At 36.1% G+C, this 15,740-nt stretch overlaps 1 protein-coding gene across 2 annotated transcripts in view; it reads left to right on the top strand.

The window, feature by feature from the left end:
- FMN2 (formin 2) overlaps nt 1-15,740 on the top strand; it is a 151,506-nt gene that overhangs the window by 130,355 nt on the left and 5,411 nt on the right. For both annotated transcript variants that reach the window (XM_021392688.1, XM_021392687.1), the window contains one exon: nt 2,925-3,074. In XM_021392688.1, the coding sequence (XP_021248363.1) occupies nt 2,925-3,074 (150 nt within the window). The remainder of the gene's footprint in view (nt 1-2,924; nt 3,075-15,740) is intronic.

Genomic DNA, 15,740 nt, shown 5'->3' with positions numbered 1-15,740 from the left:
TTCTCTCCAAATAGTAAATTAATTTACATAGTCTCATAGTTGTACACAAGGGAATGCACAAAAAAGTACAGTGAATCATTCATCAAATTTCCAACTTTGACAAAATGGTGAGTTCAGTCATCTCAGTCTGCAATGCTTTTTTTCTGAATTACATAGTTTAACCAAGGAAATTAGGACATGAGAAAGAGACATAAAGAACTACCCATTTTTCTTAATTTTGTTTCCTTACTAATTTGTCAGGGATGAGAAACTCCTCCAGTGTTTTCAGACATTTTATTTATTTATCCTTCAAGGTTAGCATGTGAAATATGAAAAACAATTTGATATTTGTTAAAGAAATTCTGCCTTTTTCTGTGTCAAGATACGACAGTGGTGTGAACATCGCTGCCTTACTTTTAATCAGGCTTTCGAAGTTACGCTATTTGAAGTAAAGCTGCTGACCTCCTTTAATCCCTGAAAATAACTTGCATGCCCTCCCTTCCTTCTTCCATGACTGCTCTCTCTTTGCTAATGCACATTCTTTTCTGTACACTTAGCAAATGTCTTAAAAGAAAACTAAGAACCTGTTTGCTTGAGAAACGGACACTAAGCAACCTTTGCAATACCTGTTTGGGCAATACATGTTTCATTTTTCACAAAGGTGTGAAATGAAATCCAAAGAGGTCAAATGAGTTTCCCAAAGCTATATGTTGCAGAAATGAATTTGGATATAGGAACACAAGCCTTCCAAACTCTAGTTCATTATTTGATTCAAAATGCACGCACAGACAGGAACAATATTGATATTTACAGATGTTTTGTTTCAAAATCTGCTAAAGGACAAGCAGGAAAATTTGACTGGGCTACCCCACAGAAAAGCACCAGAGAAAAGGTATTTGCCACCTGTCTGAAATCTTTAGGATATCTATTCTTAGAGTTATGGCAATGTCATCTAAATGTCTCTTTGTTTTTGAAATGTGTGTCCCCTCCTGTTATCAGCTTTGAGACGTGTCTAATTTGACATATGTAAACATTTCCAAATCAGATATTTACAGAGCATGGTAATATTGAGGATTTATGGCTGTGCATGTTTCATTTGATGCATTTGGATTCATTTTATTTGCTTTGTCTTTGATGCGTGAATTATGCTACTTGGTCGTGTAGCACAAAAAATACAGCATCAAATGTATAACAAACAGGTTTCCACATGTCTTCTAAATGTGCTCTAAGAGACTGCAAGCTACTAAATAAGGGGAGACCTCTCCAGCCAGTAAAAAAAATCATGTATACTAACTATCTTGATTGTTTGATCTGCATGTATAGAAAAAATATTTGATTTGTGGAGATTCGTGCCGTGTAATTTTACTGTGTTGCAGCTGATACCCTGTTCATTGTTAACAGACGTTAGAAAAGTGTGACATGATAACAATGACAACCAGCTATGCTGCTGTTATTCCACATTTGATGAACAGCTTATTTGCCGTACCTCCAAAACAAACTTCCAGGGAGGCAAGCAACCTGTCTGAGCATTTCTCTTCTGTATATGTGCCTAGAAATTAAGTGACAGTTCTTAACCACGGCTGTAGGCATGCATAAGGTTGTACCAGCTTTATAAGTAGTCCTAACTGGAAGAAAAAAAACCAGCATCAGTTTCCAGCAGGTCTCCAGAAAGTAAATCTTAGTGCCGGTAATGTTAGTCGTGTGTTTTGGTGTTTTTGTTTTTGGTTGGGTTTGTTTGTTTGTTTTACAGTGTACTCCTGAACAGTGTGAACTTCACTTTGTCTTGGCTTCCTGTGTTGTGGGATGTTATTCTGTGAGGAAATTCTACATCCTTACCTCAAATGTATAAGTATTATTTAGGAGGGCCATTCATTGTTTGATTCCTTTCATTTTATTGTCAATTTTCAGGTCTTAGCTTCATATTTTAACTTCTGATCTTTGTGTTCTGCCACGGCAAGTTTTCATAGAGGTCACGGAGCAGTAATTGGTCAATGAGCAAATCGTCTGGAATTATATTTCTAGAGACAGCTTTCTGTAGAATTTTTCATGAAATTAACAAAACTTCTGTTCTGAGCTTCACATGAGAAATATGTTCTTGGAAATTCCACTATTTACAAAACTTTACATCAAAAATGAAATTGAATAGTAGTTAAGCAGTTAGTTTTTGAATTAATTTTTCAAAGTTTTTTGCATAATCCAGTATAATATTTCTACATATTCTTAAATTTGAAATAAGTGAAAGCAATTGAAATCAGAAATCTGTTAAATTTCATTGCAGTCATAGCTCTTACCAGGTGTTGCAAATGTAACCTTCAACTTCAGCAGCAGTTCTTGTGTGAGATCTGTCTCCAGTGTGCTGCTTTACTTTCACCTTGTTCAGAGGCAAATGTCAGATTGTTCTTGTAGAATGATAGATGCCTGTTTTCTAGCACTGTTGCTCCGTCTCAGTTTTCCACTGCATCATTTCTTCTTTATCAGAGATGTGAATTTTAATATTTCTGTATGTGCTCACATCTAAACTACCTAATTTTGTCACTGTAGATTTAATAAAAGTTGAAAAGACTGAAAACAAAGTTCTTGTAGATGTTGATCCTGTGTTTTGAAAATTACTTTAAACGCAACAGAAAAACACTATTTGTGCAGGTGTGGATATCTGGATTTGCAGGGCTCAGCAAAGTGCATTAATTTTAGCTTTTGAAATGGAAAATCCTTTCATCAAAAACAGGACCCGTGATAAATGCCAGACCCCAATTTAGCTGAAGAATCATATTTATGTATCTATCTGTATATGAAGAGCTAAGAACTGTTGTTTTTGTATTCTTATATTTTAGATCTGCTACCAAGAACAATTAAATGTCGCGTCAGTTTTAAGTAGGAAAAGAAAGAATTCTGCATCTGTAGTTAGTAAGACATTTGTCATTTTTCTTTCTTTCTTTCTTTGACAGCTTTTTGGAAACTGCAGCCTATTTCTGTATGAAACCAAAAATGGGAGAGAAAGAGGTATCCCCGCATTCTTTCTTCAATATTTGGCATGAATTCAGTTCTGACTTCAAAGACTTCTGGAAGAAGGAAAACAAACTTATTCTTCAAGAAAGGTACATTTGTTTGTTTGTTCAAAGGCTTTTCTCAGAGAATGTTATTGGGAGCAATCACATGGAAACCAGTCACCGTCACTTCATTAGCACAGGGACTTCCTCACTTCTTTTTTTCCCTAGCAGAACTTTTTTTTCCTTATAGTCATAATTTTTAAATAAGACACTAATATCAATTTGTGATAAAGTTTTTCAAGCCTGAACAATGATTTTGATAGACCGTGTAACCACTATGCTTCTGTGCATCCAAGCAGTAGGAGACTTCTTTCAGGTTTGAAAGTTGATGAAAGATTTTCCATTCACATATTTCCTGAAAACAAGTCAAGGCTGTGAGGCTTGAAATATTGTAACTGTTTGTCCAATTAAGTTGAAGAAAAAGGAGGAAAAGCAGAGGTGAGAAGAAAAAGTCAGTGTGATGCTACCTTAAGAGAAAAAATCAAACTGACCAATATTGCAAATCACAACCCTGTGGCCATATGCCCATGTGGCATAAATGACAAAGAAATATGATCATAGTTTTGAAAAATCAGCCATCCTTTCTGTTCCATGTATTTAAAGAGCGATGAAGTTTGCTTTCATCTGCATGCAGATATCACATTGTAGTCATTCTTTGTATATGTAAATGATGCCACAAATTAATCACTTGTTTAAAAAGTAATAAATGCCATAAAAGGACAAGTTAAATACAAACACAAAAACTGTAAACAGACTTACATAATTCTGCATCTGTTAGCAACTTGAGTGATCTCAGTGTACAGATAATGAAGCTACTGCTGTGTCTTGATCTTAACAGGACTGAAACTTTAGGTGCTCTAAATGATTGATATCAGTTCATGTTTACGTAACTTAACAAGAATAGGTCTTTTTTTTTTCTCCAAGAGAACTCACCCTGTATAAATACCACAGACATCATTTTACTGGCTTTGGAAGTCATTGATAGCTTTCCTTAGGCACCTATATGATCAGTGTCCTGTACTCCATATATGTTTAGTAAAAATTCATTCACTTTGGAATGAATAGTCTCACAGTTAGGAAAACTGGATTCTGTTCCTATTGCATGAGTGTGGTACAAATGTATACTGCACCATATACCATGCAGCAGCCTGAGGATATATTTCATGTTACTGACTGTCAGCCTTGAAATTAAGTAATGAAGCACATTTCTTCAGAATTAAGTTGACAGTTAAATGTTATGTTCAGTTTCCTCTGCAGGGATTTAACTGCTAAATTATTTATTTACTAGGCTGCATACTATATCGTTATGAACATAATTCATAAAATATACAAATTCATTTTATTTTGTTTTTTGGGGGGTTAATCTTTTTTCATATCCCAGTTTATATATGGACTCTGTGGGCAAAGGAATTACTTGTTAATAGCGACTGTTCTGTATTTAGTCTCTATAGATATGAGTCACGTTGTTTTACAATAATTTTTTCAAAGGCTTTTCATATATGATACTTCCTAAGGTGGTGTTACTTTTTGTTACTGATACATTAAAAGTATATGTGCTTTAAAGAAAGCGGCCAGCCAATTCTTATTTTAAACACCTTTCAGTCAGCATTTTAACTTCTATATTGATTTGCCAGGCATTTATATGTAAAAGATAAACACTGACGTGTCACACTTCACGTTTCTTTCCAAGATGAGGAAAAAAAAGAAGTGAAATGACACGAGGTTAAAAACAAAATATTTTTTCCAAATTTTTCTACTGCTTTCACTCAATTCTGTCAGTTGAAATAAAGCAGAACTGGAAAAATACCAGCCATAGGGAAAATTGTGCATAGTAAACTGTTAAATACAGTAGCAATAAAAAGAAAAATGCACCTGAAAATTACAGTGAAAGCATAGATCTGCCAAAAGGTTTTCCTAAATGTACTATTTTTTTTTTTTGGTGGTTACACTGTAGTCAAGGCTATGGAGTATTCCAAGCAAAATTGTTATATGGGCTATCTGTAACCTTCTAAAATAAATTTAGGTTGAAATCCTGGTGCTGTGTTTATCCTAAAGATGTATCCTTTTAAGTGAAAATTGTAAAAGTAATATAACTTTTTTCTCAGTAAGTAACGTAAGACAAACATCCTGATTTGATTCTTTAAATATTAGTCTTATTGTTGTCTTTTCATTGTACTTTTAATGTGTCACTAGTAGGCTATGCTTTTGTGTTTGTACTCTGAAAGCTCTTAAATACTATCTGACAGTGGGGCTTACACTTTATATGTGATCAGCAAGAAAGTCAAGAAGAGCTGACATTCATGTTAATTCCTTTTCAATATTGTTGCAAAAAAAGAATGAAATTGAACCTCACAAACTCTGCCTGTTCAGCATTTTCCTAATCTGTAAATATATTTTAGTTTCTGCATACCCCGAGGTATGATGTAAATTGCACCAGAATACTTATTTTTAGATAATGCACAGCTATAGTGACACCTGTACAAAAATCTTGCCTTCTTAGGAAAGCTCTTAAGGGATCATACTGCCAAACTTGAAATGCATGTTTTTCTCCTGTAGAAACAGCAGGTGTCTCATGCAAACTGACAAAGTTACTATATTAACTCTTTTCTTATTAAATCATATCTTTATTTCCCTTTTTTTCTTGTTTTCTTTATATGCATTATTCCAGTCTAGCACTGGAGCAAGAAGGATTTTCATTTTTCTTGGTGTTGAGCAAAGGCCTACAGGCCCAGGTTCTACCACTTCCCTAGAACTTTTCCTAGGACTGAACAAGTATAAGAGCTCATGAGGCAACACTTTTTAAACCACTGCAAAAGAAAGTCTTTAAAAGCTATGATCAATTTAAAAACAAATGAACAAAAAAGCAGCTGCTGTATGTAGCAATCAAGGATGAAGTTTGCAAATCAATAATAACTAAAAATAGAATTACTTAAACAGTATTGTTCTGTGTAGACAGCAGTGAGGTATCATTAGGACTGTAACCCCATCTTTTCTTTACAAACAGGGAGCACACCTGGGCTCATGCTAGTAACAAAAAAAAGTCAGTCCTTTAAGAACTTTTATATTTAAATGAAATCAGAAGAAAGAAAAATTCCACTGCATTGCTGTCAAAGGTTAATATCACTTGACCTTTGATTCATACCTTACTAGAAAGAGGCAGAAGCATTTTTGCAGGGCCACAGCCATTCCTTCCCTTTTTCTGCATATAAATGGACTACTGACACTTGTTTGTTTGCTCCTGTCCTAAGTTGAAGGTAGGTTTCTTCAGATTGTTTGTTGTTCCAGAGAGCCTGTGCAAACTTGCAAATATAGGGGGAATTAAAGTTGTGTTTCTAGACAGAAGGAAAAAAAATGGGGAGGTGGTGGCATTGAGCAGGTGTAAGTAACTTTTAATATTTCTCATAGACTCAGTTTGGCGCTTGACTTTATGAAAAGGGATGTCACTCAACAGAGAATAACTGTGTCAGGGATGCCAGCAGAGGATAGTTCATAGGCCGGATCAAGATGATGGTAAAATTCTCTAAGTTGTATCTTGCATCACACTAAGCTTGAGAATTTGTTCTAGCTGGCTTTATTCAACCCTTTAACTGCCACGATAAATCTTTGACACATTAAAAGTAATCTATAAATTCCAAAATAAAAAAAAAAAGCAAAAAAAAACGTAGTTTCTCAAATGTAAAAATTGCCCATTCCCGTAAGAATAGCAGTTAAGCTGGCACCTGGTGTGTCACACTGTGTATATCTAGATGAAAGGGAGATTCCTGGCCAGCATGTCTCCACAGCTCATTGATCTCCCTCTGCAGAAAGACTGGTATGTCTCCCTACAGACTCCTCGGCAGGATGATTTAAAACTTGCTGTTGAGCAATTTAAACTCTGGCATTGGATATCTGTACATTGCACGGTGCAGAGCACATTGGTAAGCTGCCACTTCTGCTTGCGGAGGAGGGCATTAAATCCCATAGCACAAGCAACGGTCTTCTCAGAGTAATTTAAGGGATATTTTGTTAACGCTTATAATGGAAACCAGTGAGTCAGACTTGAGAGTGAGAAATCTGGGGACATGGGAAAATGCACTTGCAAAGAAATGTGGAGATTGAGGAAAAGAGTAGAAAAATATATGGAATTGCGATTCAAGAGGAAAAGGGATATGGAGTATGTTTAATGGAGTCACTGGAGTCATGTATTGCTTGGTTTGTGTTGTGATGCCATCTAAAAGCTCCAGTCATGACATTAGTAAGCAAACAATTTATCTGACTTAGGACTTTAATATCATTCTATTGCTGTTTAATCAACTGGGCTGCATGCTGCTAGACTTTGTTTTACAATGTCAAAACTAAATATAGCTTATGTGTCTTTGAACAGTCAAAATATTCTTCAATTTTTAAGAGTATTTCAAAATTTTAACTTGAATAAAAGAGTTTCTGATCAAAAAATACTGTGGTAAATTACAGACGTTGAAATATATACTTGAAAGAAGAAGAACACATGAAAGATGCAGAAGCTAGAAAGAGTCCTTTGAGTCAGTGCCTCAAAAAGAGGCAATTTGCTGTCCAACTGAGAGAGGTTGCTCAATATTTCAATACTTCTGTTTCTTCCTTGTGCACTTCTGGCAATGAGTCTTTCTTTCAATTGAAACATTGGGCCTTTTGGTTAGGGAAGGAGAGCAGTAACTCTCATTTTTTAGCATTGTTTTTAAGGGAAAGATTAGTGAAAATATATATATTTTTGAGAGTTTTTCAATCTGGATCTCTGGTAAAAATTACTTTAAAAAAAAAAGTTAAATGAAAGTATTTAAGTCTTTTTATAAAAAGTCTCTTTGCAGCTGTAATCCAATCAGCATATATGAATTGTAAGCTTGAACAAAGTGAAAGATCTAGTATAAAAAAAATTCCAAGTCTCTGATCTCTCTTAAGTGTAGCGACTTTCATCAGATTCTAGAATGCCACCAAATATTTAGCAGAAGAGCTTTTCAACAGTCTCATTGATTTACCTGACATTGTAGTGTCGTGCAGGCATGCTGCATTGCATTTTAGTATTTTGTGCATAAAAGGAGATAGGTAACAACTATCATCTCAGAAGGAAGTTTGCCTTCTCTTTTCATGGCTCTAATATCAGACTGGTTGTGACAGTTTAGGATATAGCCAAATAGCAATATCACGGTTCCTACGCTATGGTGATCTTTTCAGATTTTGTAACCCTTTCCTGTTTACTGCTTCTTGAAAGAGAGAATGACATTTGTGATTAAACAAACAAACAAACAAAAAAGCCTAACATAATAGATACTTGGAGATTAATGAAAAAATTTCACCACTAGAAATTTTAAACAGATTTTTTTGACAGGAAGTGCTTCATTTTCAGTACTTGTAAAAGGTTTTATTTCCCAGGCAGAGTGATTATTACACTGGCATTTGAGGTACACTAACATATTGAAAGTTTCTACAGATTAATAGCATTTGTCACTAACTTATTAGTCCCTAAATGTTCAAAAAACAATCTACTGCAGCACAAGACTAATTCTGAACTACTGAAGTTAGATTGCTTTCTTACCAAGAAGGTTTGCCAAATCAGTGCACAGAGTTGTCATAATGAAAACATCCATTAAATGTAAGTACATGGCTGTGTGCCTATCTTATGGCCATGAGTACGAGGCATAGTATAGAAAAAAGGATTTTTATATTTTTTAGTGAAGAGACTCGCTTTGGCAGCAGTCATTTTGATGTCAGTATATGGGAAACCTGAAACAGCAAAGTTGGAGGCCTTTTATTTTCCTGCATTCTGCACTGGATATCTCTAATTCCGTGGCCCTGCAGATGATTTCTGCTAACTGCTGGGTTTTTTTTTCAGTGATCTCTTCATTCATTTCTCATATTTGCTCATACAGTGATATTTTAGCTATGAATTACACAATATGTGAGGACTGCTCCAAAACTAATGCCTCCTATTTTATTATGTGGGCTTACAATGTCAGAGGCAGATTTGAGTGGTATGGCAGTAGAGGTTGAACCTTCTCCACAGTATTTCCTTACACTTTGTTGCCATGTGATAGATGGCAGCAGGGGGGCTATCTAACAGAATGGCTTCTGACATGCAAGGTAGGGAAGGTAGTATGAAGTAAATGTCTATAATTGAATTCCTCCTTGTGGAAAAAATTGCACTCATTAATATTCACTGATACTTGCTGAACGTTTCTGGAGACCAAAGAATGGATGTGAGCACAGTAAAGTCGTGGGTGGTGCATTTCAACAGCGGTGACGGTGACAGGCAAGATAACCCATGTTCCATACACAGCTGTCACCCCAAAAATGAAGAGTGTCTTGATCAGCTCATCTGCATGAATTGGCAGATTATGACCAGGGAACTGTGTACGGAGCTGAATATCATCTTCAGTGCACTGGAAATGATTGTGGCAATATTGAAATATCACAAAAGTTGCACCAAGTGGGTCCCACACATGCTCACACAGGAACAGAAAGAACATCGTATGTAAGTTTGTCAGGACCTATTGAACCAATACAAGGCTGAAGGTGACGGTTTTTGTATCACATCATTACCAGTGACGAGATGTGCTGTCGCCACTACAAGTTGGAGTCAAAACAGCAGTCCCTAGATGTGAGTTACCCATTGAAGAAAAAGTTCAATATGTAGCCTTCAGCAGGTGAAGTGATGAGCACTGTCTTTTAGGATAAGAAAGGGGTGATCCTTACGGATTTCCTGGAACACAGATAAACCATCAACTCTGACCACTACATTACAACACTAAGCTGAAGGCTCGAACTTCCAGAGTCAGACCACTGAAGAAGACAGCCTTTCTCTTGCAACACAATAATGCCAGGCTGCATACTAGTTTGAAGACCATGGAACACATTGCCAGTCTTGGCTGGAGTGTTCTACCATACTCACTATGTAGTCTGAATTTGGCACCTTCTGACTTCCAAAAGTTCAGGCTGGATGGACCTTGTGGGCGACACTTTCCTAGCAATAACACTACCATAGCAGCTGTGAAACACTGGTTCACCTCTGCTGGTGCAGGTTTTTACAAGCACAACATGCAGACTCTTGTTCATTGCTGGTGACAATGTATAGCTAATGGTGATGAGTATGTTTAAAAAGACTGCTTTTCAGCTGAGAATTTGCTTAATCAAATGTTATGCTCTTTATATTTGTTGTTTTCATGGAAATAAATAGGAGGCATTACTTTTGGAGCAACCTAATTGTATGTGCCCCAGTTAATTCAGCATGTTGTTCATCTGCATGGGATATGTCTCCATAGCCTCTTTAAGGTAGTCTCCTTCTCTACGTAGTCTGTTCACAAATAATTTTCTCATTTTTTTTATCCTGAACATTGCACTTTTTCTTTTTTCTAACACCATTTACTGCTTTAGGGTGTTTCAGAGCAAAACGTGGCTTCACATTTCCATTAACTTCTGAGTTGCTTTTCCTTTCTTTCACTTACTCTTTCAATCACTAGTTTTACCTCATCTCCTGTCTTGTTCTCTTCCCTTATCATTTTCTGTTGAATTTCTCAACCAAATAGCTCAGAATGTAGCCAGCTTCTTTAAGAGCAAGCTCGCTTCAGTTCCAAGAAAAACAAGGGAACGTGATGACTAAATTTTCTTAGAACTCTCTCAATTTTCATATGCGAAGCCTGGAGGAAAGTGATTACCATCTTCCCTGAAGGTGGCCTGGTATAGTCTGAAATGCTGGCCACGTTGAGAAGGAAATATATATATGATTTTGATAGCACTCTGTGCATTTATTAGAATTGTAGCCATCCTTAACAGTGTTTTGTTGGTTGGTTCTTTTGTGTGCTTACATTTTCAAGGTGAAATTTCCTTCAGTGTTAGAATCATCTTTAAAACATGGATTTTAACAGTGTTGTGGGTATAAAAAATAAAAATCTATGCACATCTGTGTGTATTAACACAGATAAGAAACAAATCACCAGAAACATTATTTTTAAAAAATATATTTTTTAAAGATTTTATTTACAGCATAGAACAGAATAGTTCCTTCCAAGAGGTTAAAACAAAAAAAAGAGGTAAAAATTTCATTTTTAGAAAGCAGTACTTCTGAACTGATTTTAGAGCATTGTGAGTTTTGTTGTGGATTGCATTAAGAGTGCAGATTTGAAGGTCTCAACTCATTCAGTTGGGCTCAAAGCTTTGTTTTAGGCCAGCGTGATATGATACACATGGAAGAATATCTTAGTTGTATTCCCCAAAGTCTGTTCTACACTGCTGACCTAAGTATTCCAGATCGTGCTACAGGTTAGTCTCTATGTTAAGTGGCCTAATTAAAACATTTTAATCTGCTTGTCCTTGGTCCTCTGAGCCAAAGTATGATTAATCACTGTATTTTTTAACAAGCTATTGTCTACCTCATGGTCTTTGCAGTAACCATGCAAAGAGCTGGCAGGGATGTCAAGATAGACTAATACATAATCTCGTTGTTGGTAGGAGAGGTTAGGTTTCATCAGTCAGATTGATGGCACCAGGTACATTAAAATGTGCTTCTTATCTCTATAAAGTCTTTGCAGTCAGTTACTGAATCATATCTATGTCATCACTTCAATCCTATTGGCGTGAAAGTAAAAGCTCTACATTTTTTACTGCACTTTTATGTTGAGAATTGTGTTTTTTTCTCAAGTCACTGTTTTTTTCACAAACAAGAAATTCCTTAAAAAAAAATAATCATTTCAATAATTTAGTGGCTGAGTCAAAGAATAAAATTTACGCCAATTGTTCTGACGAGCTTTCCAAAAAAAAAAACAGCTTTCAAGTTTTCTACTCTTAAGGACATCTAGTACTTGATAATTTTGTGGAAATTTTTTTTAATTATTTGTAAAGGTACTGTTATTACTATAAACATGTTATCTCTACCCCCAAACTAACCTACATAAAATATTTTGACATGCAAAACATATTTTATTTATCTGATAAAAAGGAATATAAAGAATATCAGCCTCAGCTTTGCTTTATGTTACAAAGTACAGTATATCTATTGAAAAATTTATTTTGGGTTTCACAAAGTACATTTTCAGGCTGTAAAAGCAATATCTGTCTAAGTTTATCATGGAAGTTTTTGTGAGCAGCTCTAGTATCTAAGGCACGTAACGTTTCAGCCTTCTCCCTGTGCTTACATTTGTCATGTCTTAGCACTTGCTAGTGAACTGTAAGGCTACCAAGCCTAGATGGAGCCAGTAAGAAATGAATCTGTCTGTAACAGATACTCCAGTCAAAATTATTAATGTTCAGTGTTAGGAAAGTGGCTCCACTTCTCAGTGGACTGAATGATGGCAGAAAGCTCTAAGCCTCGATAAGATTGTGATGAGGCTGGCTTTTGGTCTAGAAGGTAGATATAGCTAGTCTGTCTTTTGGGTTTGTAGGGATGTCTGGTTCTTTTTTCCTGTATACATGCCAAAGTGTAACTCGCTTATTTGTCTGTTTGTCTTATAGATTGTCTTTAAATTTAATCACAGTTTGTATATGTTTGTCTCACAATAAATATGAGGTAGCAGGAAGGTAAAGGGTGTTTTTACTATGACGAAAATAAGAAACTATTTCTTTCGTTACAGAGAATGCTTATTAGTCTCTCCGAATCTTTCTGTGTAGCGATATTTGAGACATTAATTCTTGGGCTCAGTGAGTGACTTCATTCACTTGTACACTTTTAACTGATCCAAGCATTGCTTACTATTATTTTATGTTCCCTACATACTTTATTCTTTTTGGGGGTGTTCAGAAAGTAATCCTTTCTGAAATAATAAAAGAAATATCTGAACTAAATTTTATTAATATTAAAGGTCATACATTTTTCCAGATACCATCATGAGCACTCTTACTATGTATTTATAGAACCTGCCTTGGACCGGATGTTGAGTCTGATAACTGCTAATAACTCTGCTCTTCAGATTGCTGTAAAGAATTAAGCAACTCTCTGGTTGACCGAGAAGATTAGTTTTGTAGGACTATGTCCTTATAAAGGCAAAAACAAGAAATGTCTTGGGAAAAGAAACAACATGCAAAAAATGCCAAAGGTGTAGTGCCGATGCTATCGTTCCTATCAAAAAAATATGCTCCCTTTAAGCCAAAATTGACATGATCTGGGACAGGGTTTGATAGCAAATGAACCCATTGGTTTATTGAAAGCAAGTGAGTTGGAAAAGCTAAAAAGTATGAAACCAGATAATAGAGCATCAGTCTAGCAGAAGCATCTTAACACACTGCAAGCTTGTGAATGATTCCTATTGCTCTTTAACTGTGCCACCTGGCTTCTTCAAGAGCATGTCATGTGCCTTTTTGTAGAATCGTAGAATGTCCCTGAGTTGGAAGGGACCCACAAGTATCGAGTCAAAATCCTGAATCCACACGAGAGTACTCAAAATTTAAATTCTATGTCTGAATGCTTTTTCCAAGAGCTTCTTGAATTCTGGCAGCTCACTGCCATGACAGCTGCCCTGCCCTGGGGTGCCTGTTTGAGTGCTTGATTATCCTCTTGGTGATGAACCTAATCTCCAACCTGGCCCTGTTAGACTCCCTTAATACCTCCTTCTCTCGCCCAATCTCAGAACTTGCCTGGAGTTGCTGTCCCATTTCAGAGTACTTAGTTGCACTTGAGAGCAGTGATTCCATGAAGTGACTGAATTACCTCTATCACAGGAAGTATTAGTTGCGTACAACTGTTTTAACTAGAAACAGATCTTCAAAATAATATATCAATCTGTACATATGCCTGCCTTTCCCTAAGGGTCATATCTCTCAGGCACAGAGGAACACCCACCTTCCTCAGACTCCACTTTCCACGGCTTCCCTAAGTGGAAAAAAGGCCCTGACAATAGAATTCTCACTCCTAGGAATGTCTTATTAACTGTTTCATACATGTTGAGTGCTTTGTCCTCTACATTGGTAGAAAACCTTCCCTCTTCCCAAAATTGAATGAGATCTGTTAACATCTTCATGAAGCGATATCAACTGACCATAGTTGAATAGTTAAGCCAGTCTTCCTGATGTGACAACTTGAGTTCACACAATTTTTTACCTCTTGTTCTTAGATTACCTTGCATCTTTGCATTGATAATAGTTCTGCTGACGTCAGGGGAAAGTAGTACAGGAAAGGTCCGAGTGAGATGACTTTATTGCTCTCTACAACTACCTGAAAGGAGGCTATGGTGAGGCAGGGATATGTCTCTTCTTCTGGGTAGCAGTAAGATGTCAAGAGATAATGGTCTTAAGTTGTGCCAGAGGAGGTTCAGATTGGATATTAGGAAAAACTCAGAAAGAGTGGTCGGGCAGTGGAACAGGCTGCCTACAGAGATGGTGGAGTCACCATCCCTGCAGGTGTTAAAGAAACATGTTAACGTGATACTTAGGGACGTGGTTCAGTGAGCGGTATTGATGGTAGATGGACAGCTGGACTAGATGATCTTAGAGGAATCTTCCAACGTTAATGATGCTATGATGATATGTTGGAATTTACCATAGTGATAACTACGTCTTAAACATGTCTCAAGTTGACAGAAGCAAGGTGGTTTTGACTAAATGTTGTGAATTTTATTAATATGAAGATGAAGAATCATTCAGGAACAGGAGGGAATATCTATTTTTTAAAAAAATTACCAGTGGCAATTAAATATTATTTTCCAACTAAATTGAGACTATTGTCCTTATCTCAAAGGCAACACTTCTTCCAGTTTAAATGGTCTTGATATTAATATCAAAGCGTATCCTTTTGCTCACAGGAAGGATTTTGGTTATCTTAATCTTAAATTTAATAAAATCGTAATTTAATTCAATGGTCAGTCTTTGAAAATATGCATGCACACTGCAGCTGGTTCAGACTTAGTGCTGTAGAAGGCTAATAATTGTCTTTGTTTCTGTATTTCACCAATATGCTGACTTTTTAAAATCTAGATATATATTATAGCTGTAAATACATACAGTTTAATGTGCATCTAGTTTTAACTTAGTCATAATCTAGTGTCCTGACAATAAGACCTTATTGTGCTACATTTACATTTCTAATGAATTTTTTTGCTGAAGTATATGTATAGGTTGTATTGGCTTCAGCGAAGCTTTATCCAACCGCTTGAATCTTCATGCAGGATCGGAGCCAGGAGGCAGTGAGCTATCCCAAACCCACGCAATGAGTCAGTGATATGATTGGAACTGGAACTGAGTGGCTGCTAGCTCTCAGCTTTGTCTCAAGTGTATTAGGGAATAATGCTTCTTTTCTTCTACATTCCCACTGTGATAAATAAGTAGGCTCAAACTACAAGGAATTTCCCAAAGACTCCCAAAAACTTCAGTACCACAGCTATACTTGAGAGACCAGAGTCTCTTACAAAAATGGGTCGCACAAGCTTTAAGGCTGTTGGTCATTCTTTTTTTTTTCTTTCTCAAGCGCAATTTAAGTAACAGAGAAATTAAGTCCATCTCCCTCACTGGCTGGCATTGTTGTATTTTGTTGTTTCCAAGCCAAGGCAGCCTTTCTTCAAACATTTATTACACTAAAAAGAACCTAGCAAATTTAGAGATGTTATACTGACAATGACACTCAATAGGACTGTATTTTTTTATGAGAGATGAGACTATTATTTATAAAAAGAAAGTAGAAAATAAGAATGTAAATCCTATATTGGTTTCCAGAAAATAATTCCTGTTACTGTATTTTCACAAGTTCCATTCCATACAAGGATTTCTTGTTTTGAATTAACA

This window comes from Numida meleagris, chromosome 3 (assembly GCF_002078875.1).
Source record: "Numida meleagris isolate 19003 breed g44 Domestic line chromosome 3, NumMel1.0, whole genome shotgun sequence".
Classification (NCBI taxonomy): Eukaryota; Metazoa; Chordata; class Aves; order Galliformes; family Numididae; genus Numida; species Numida meleagris.
The sequence above is the reverse complement of the archived record's forward strand: the minus strand, read 5'-3'. Positions and strand labels throughout refer to the sequence as shown.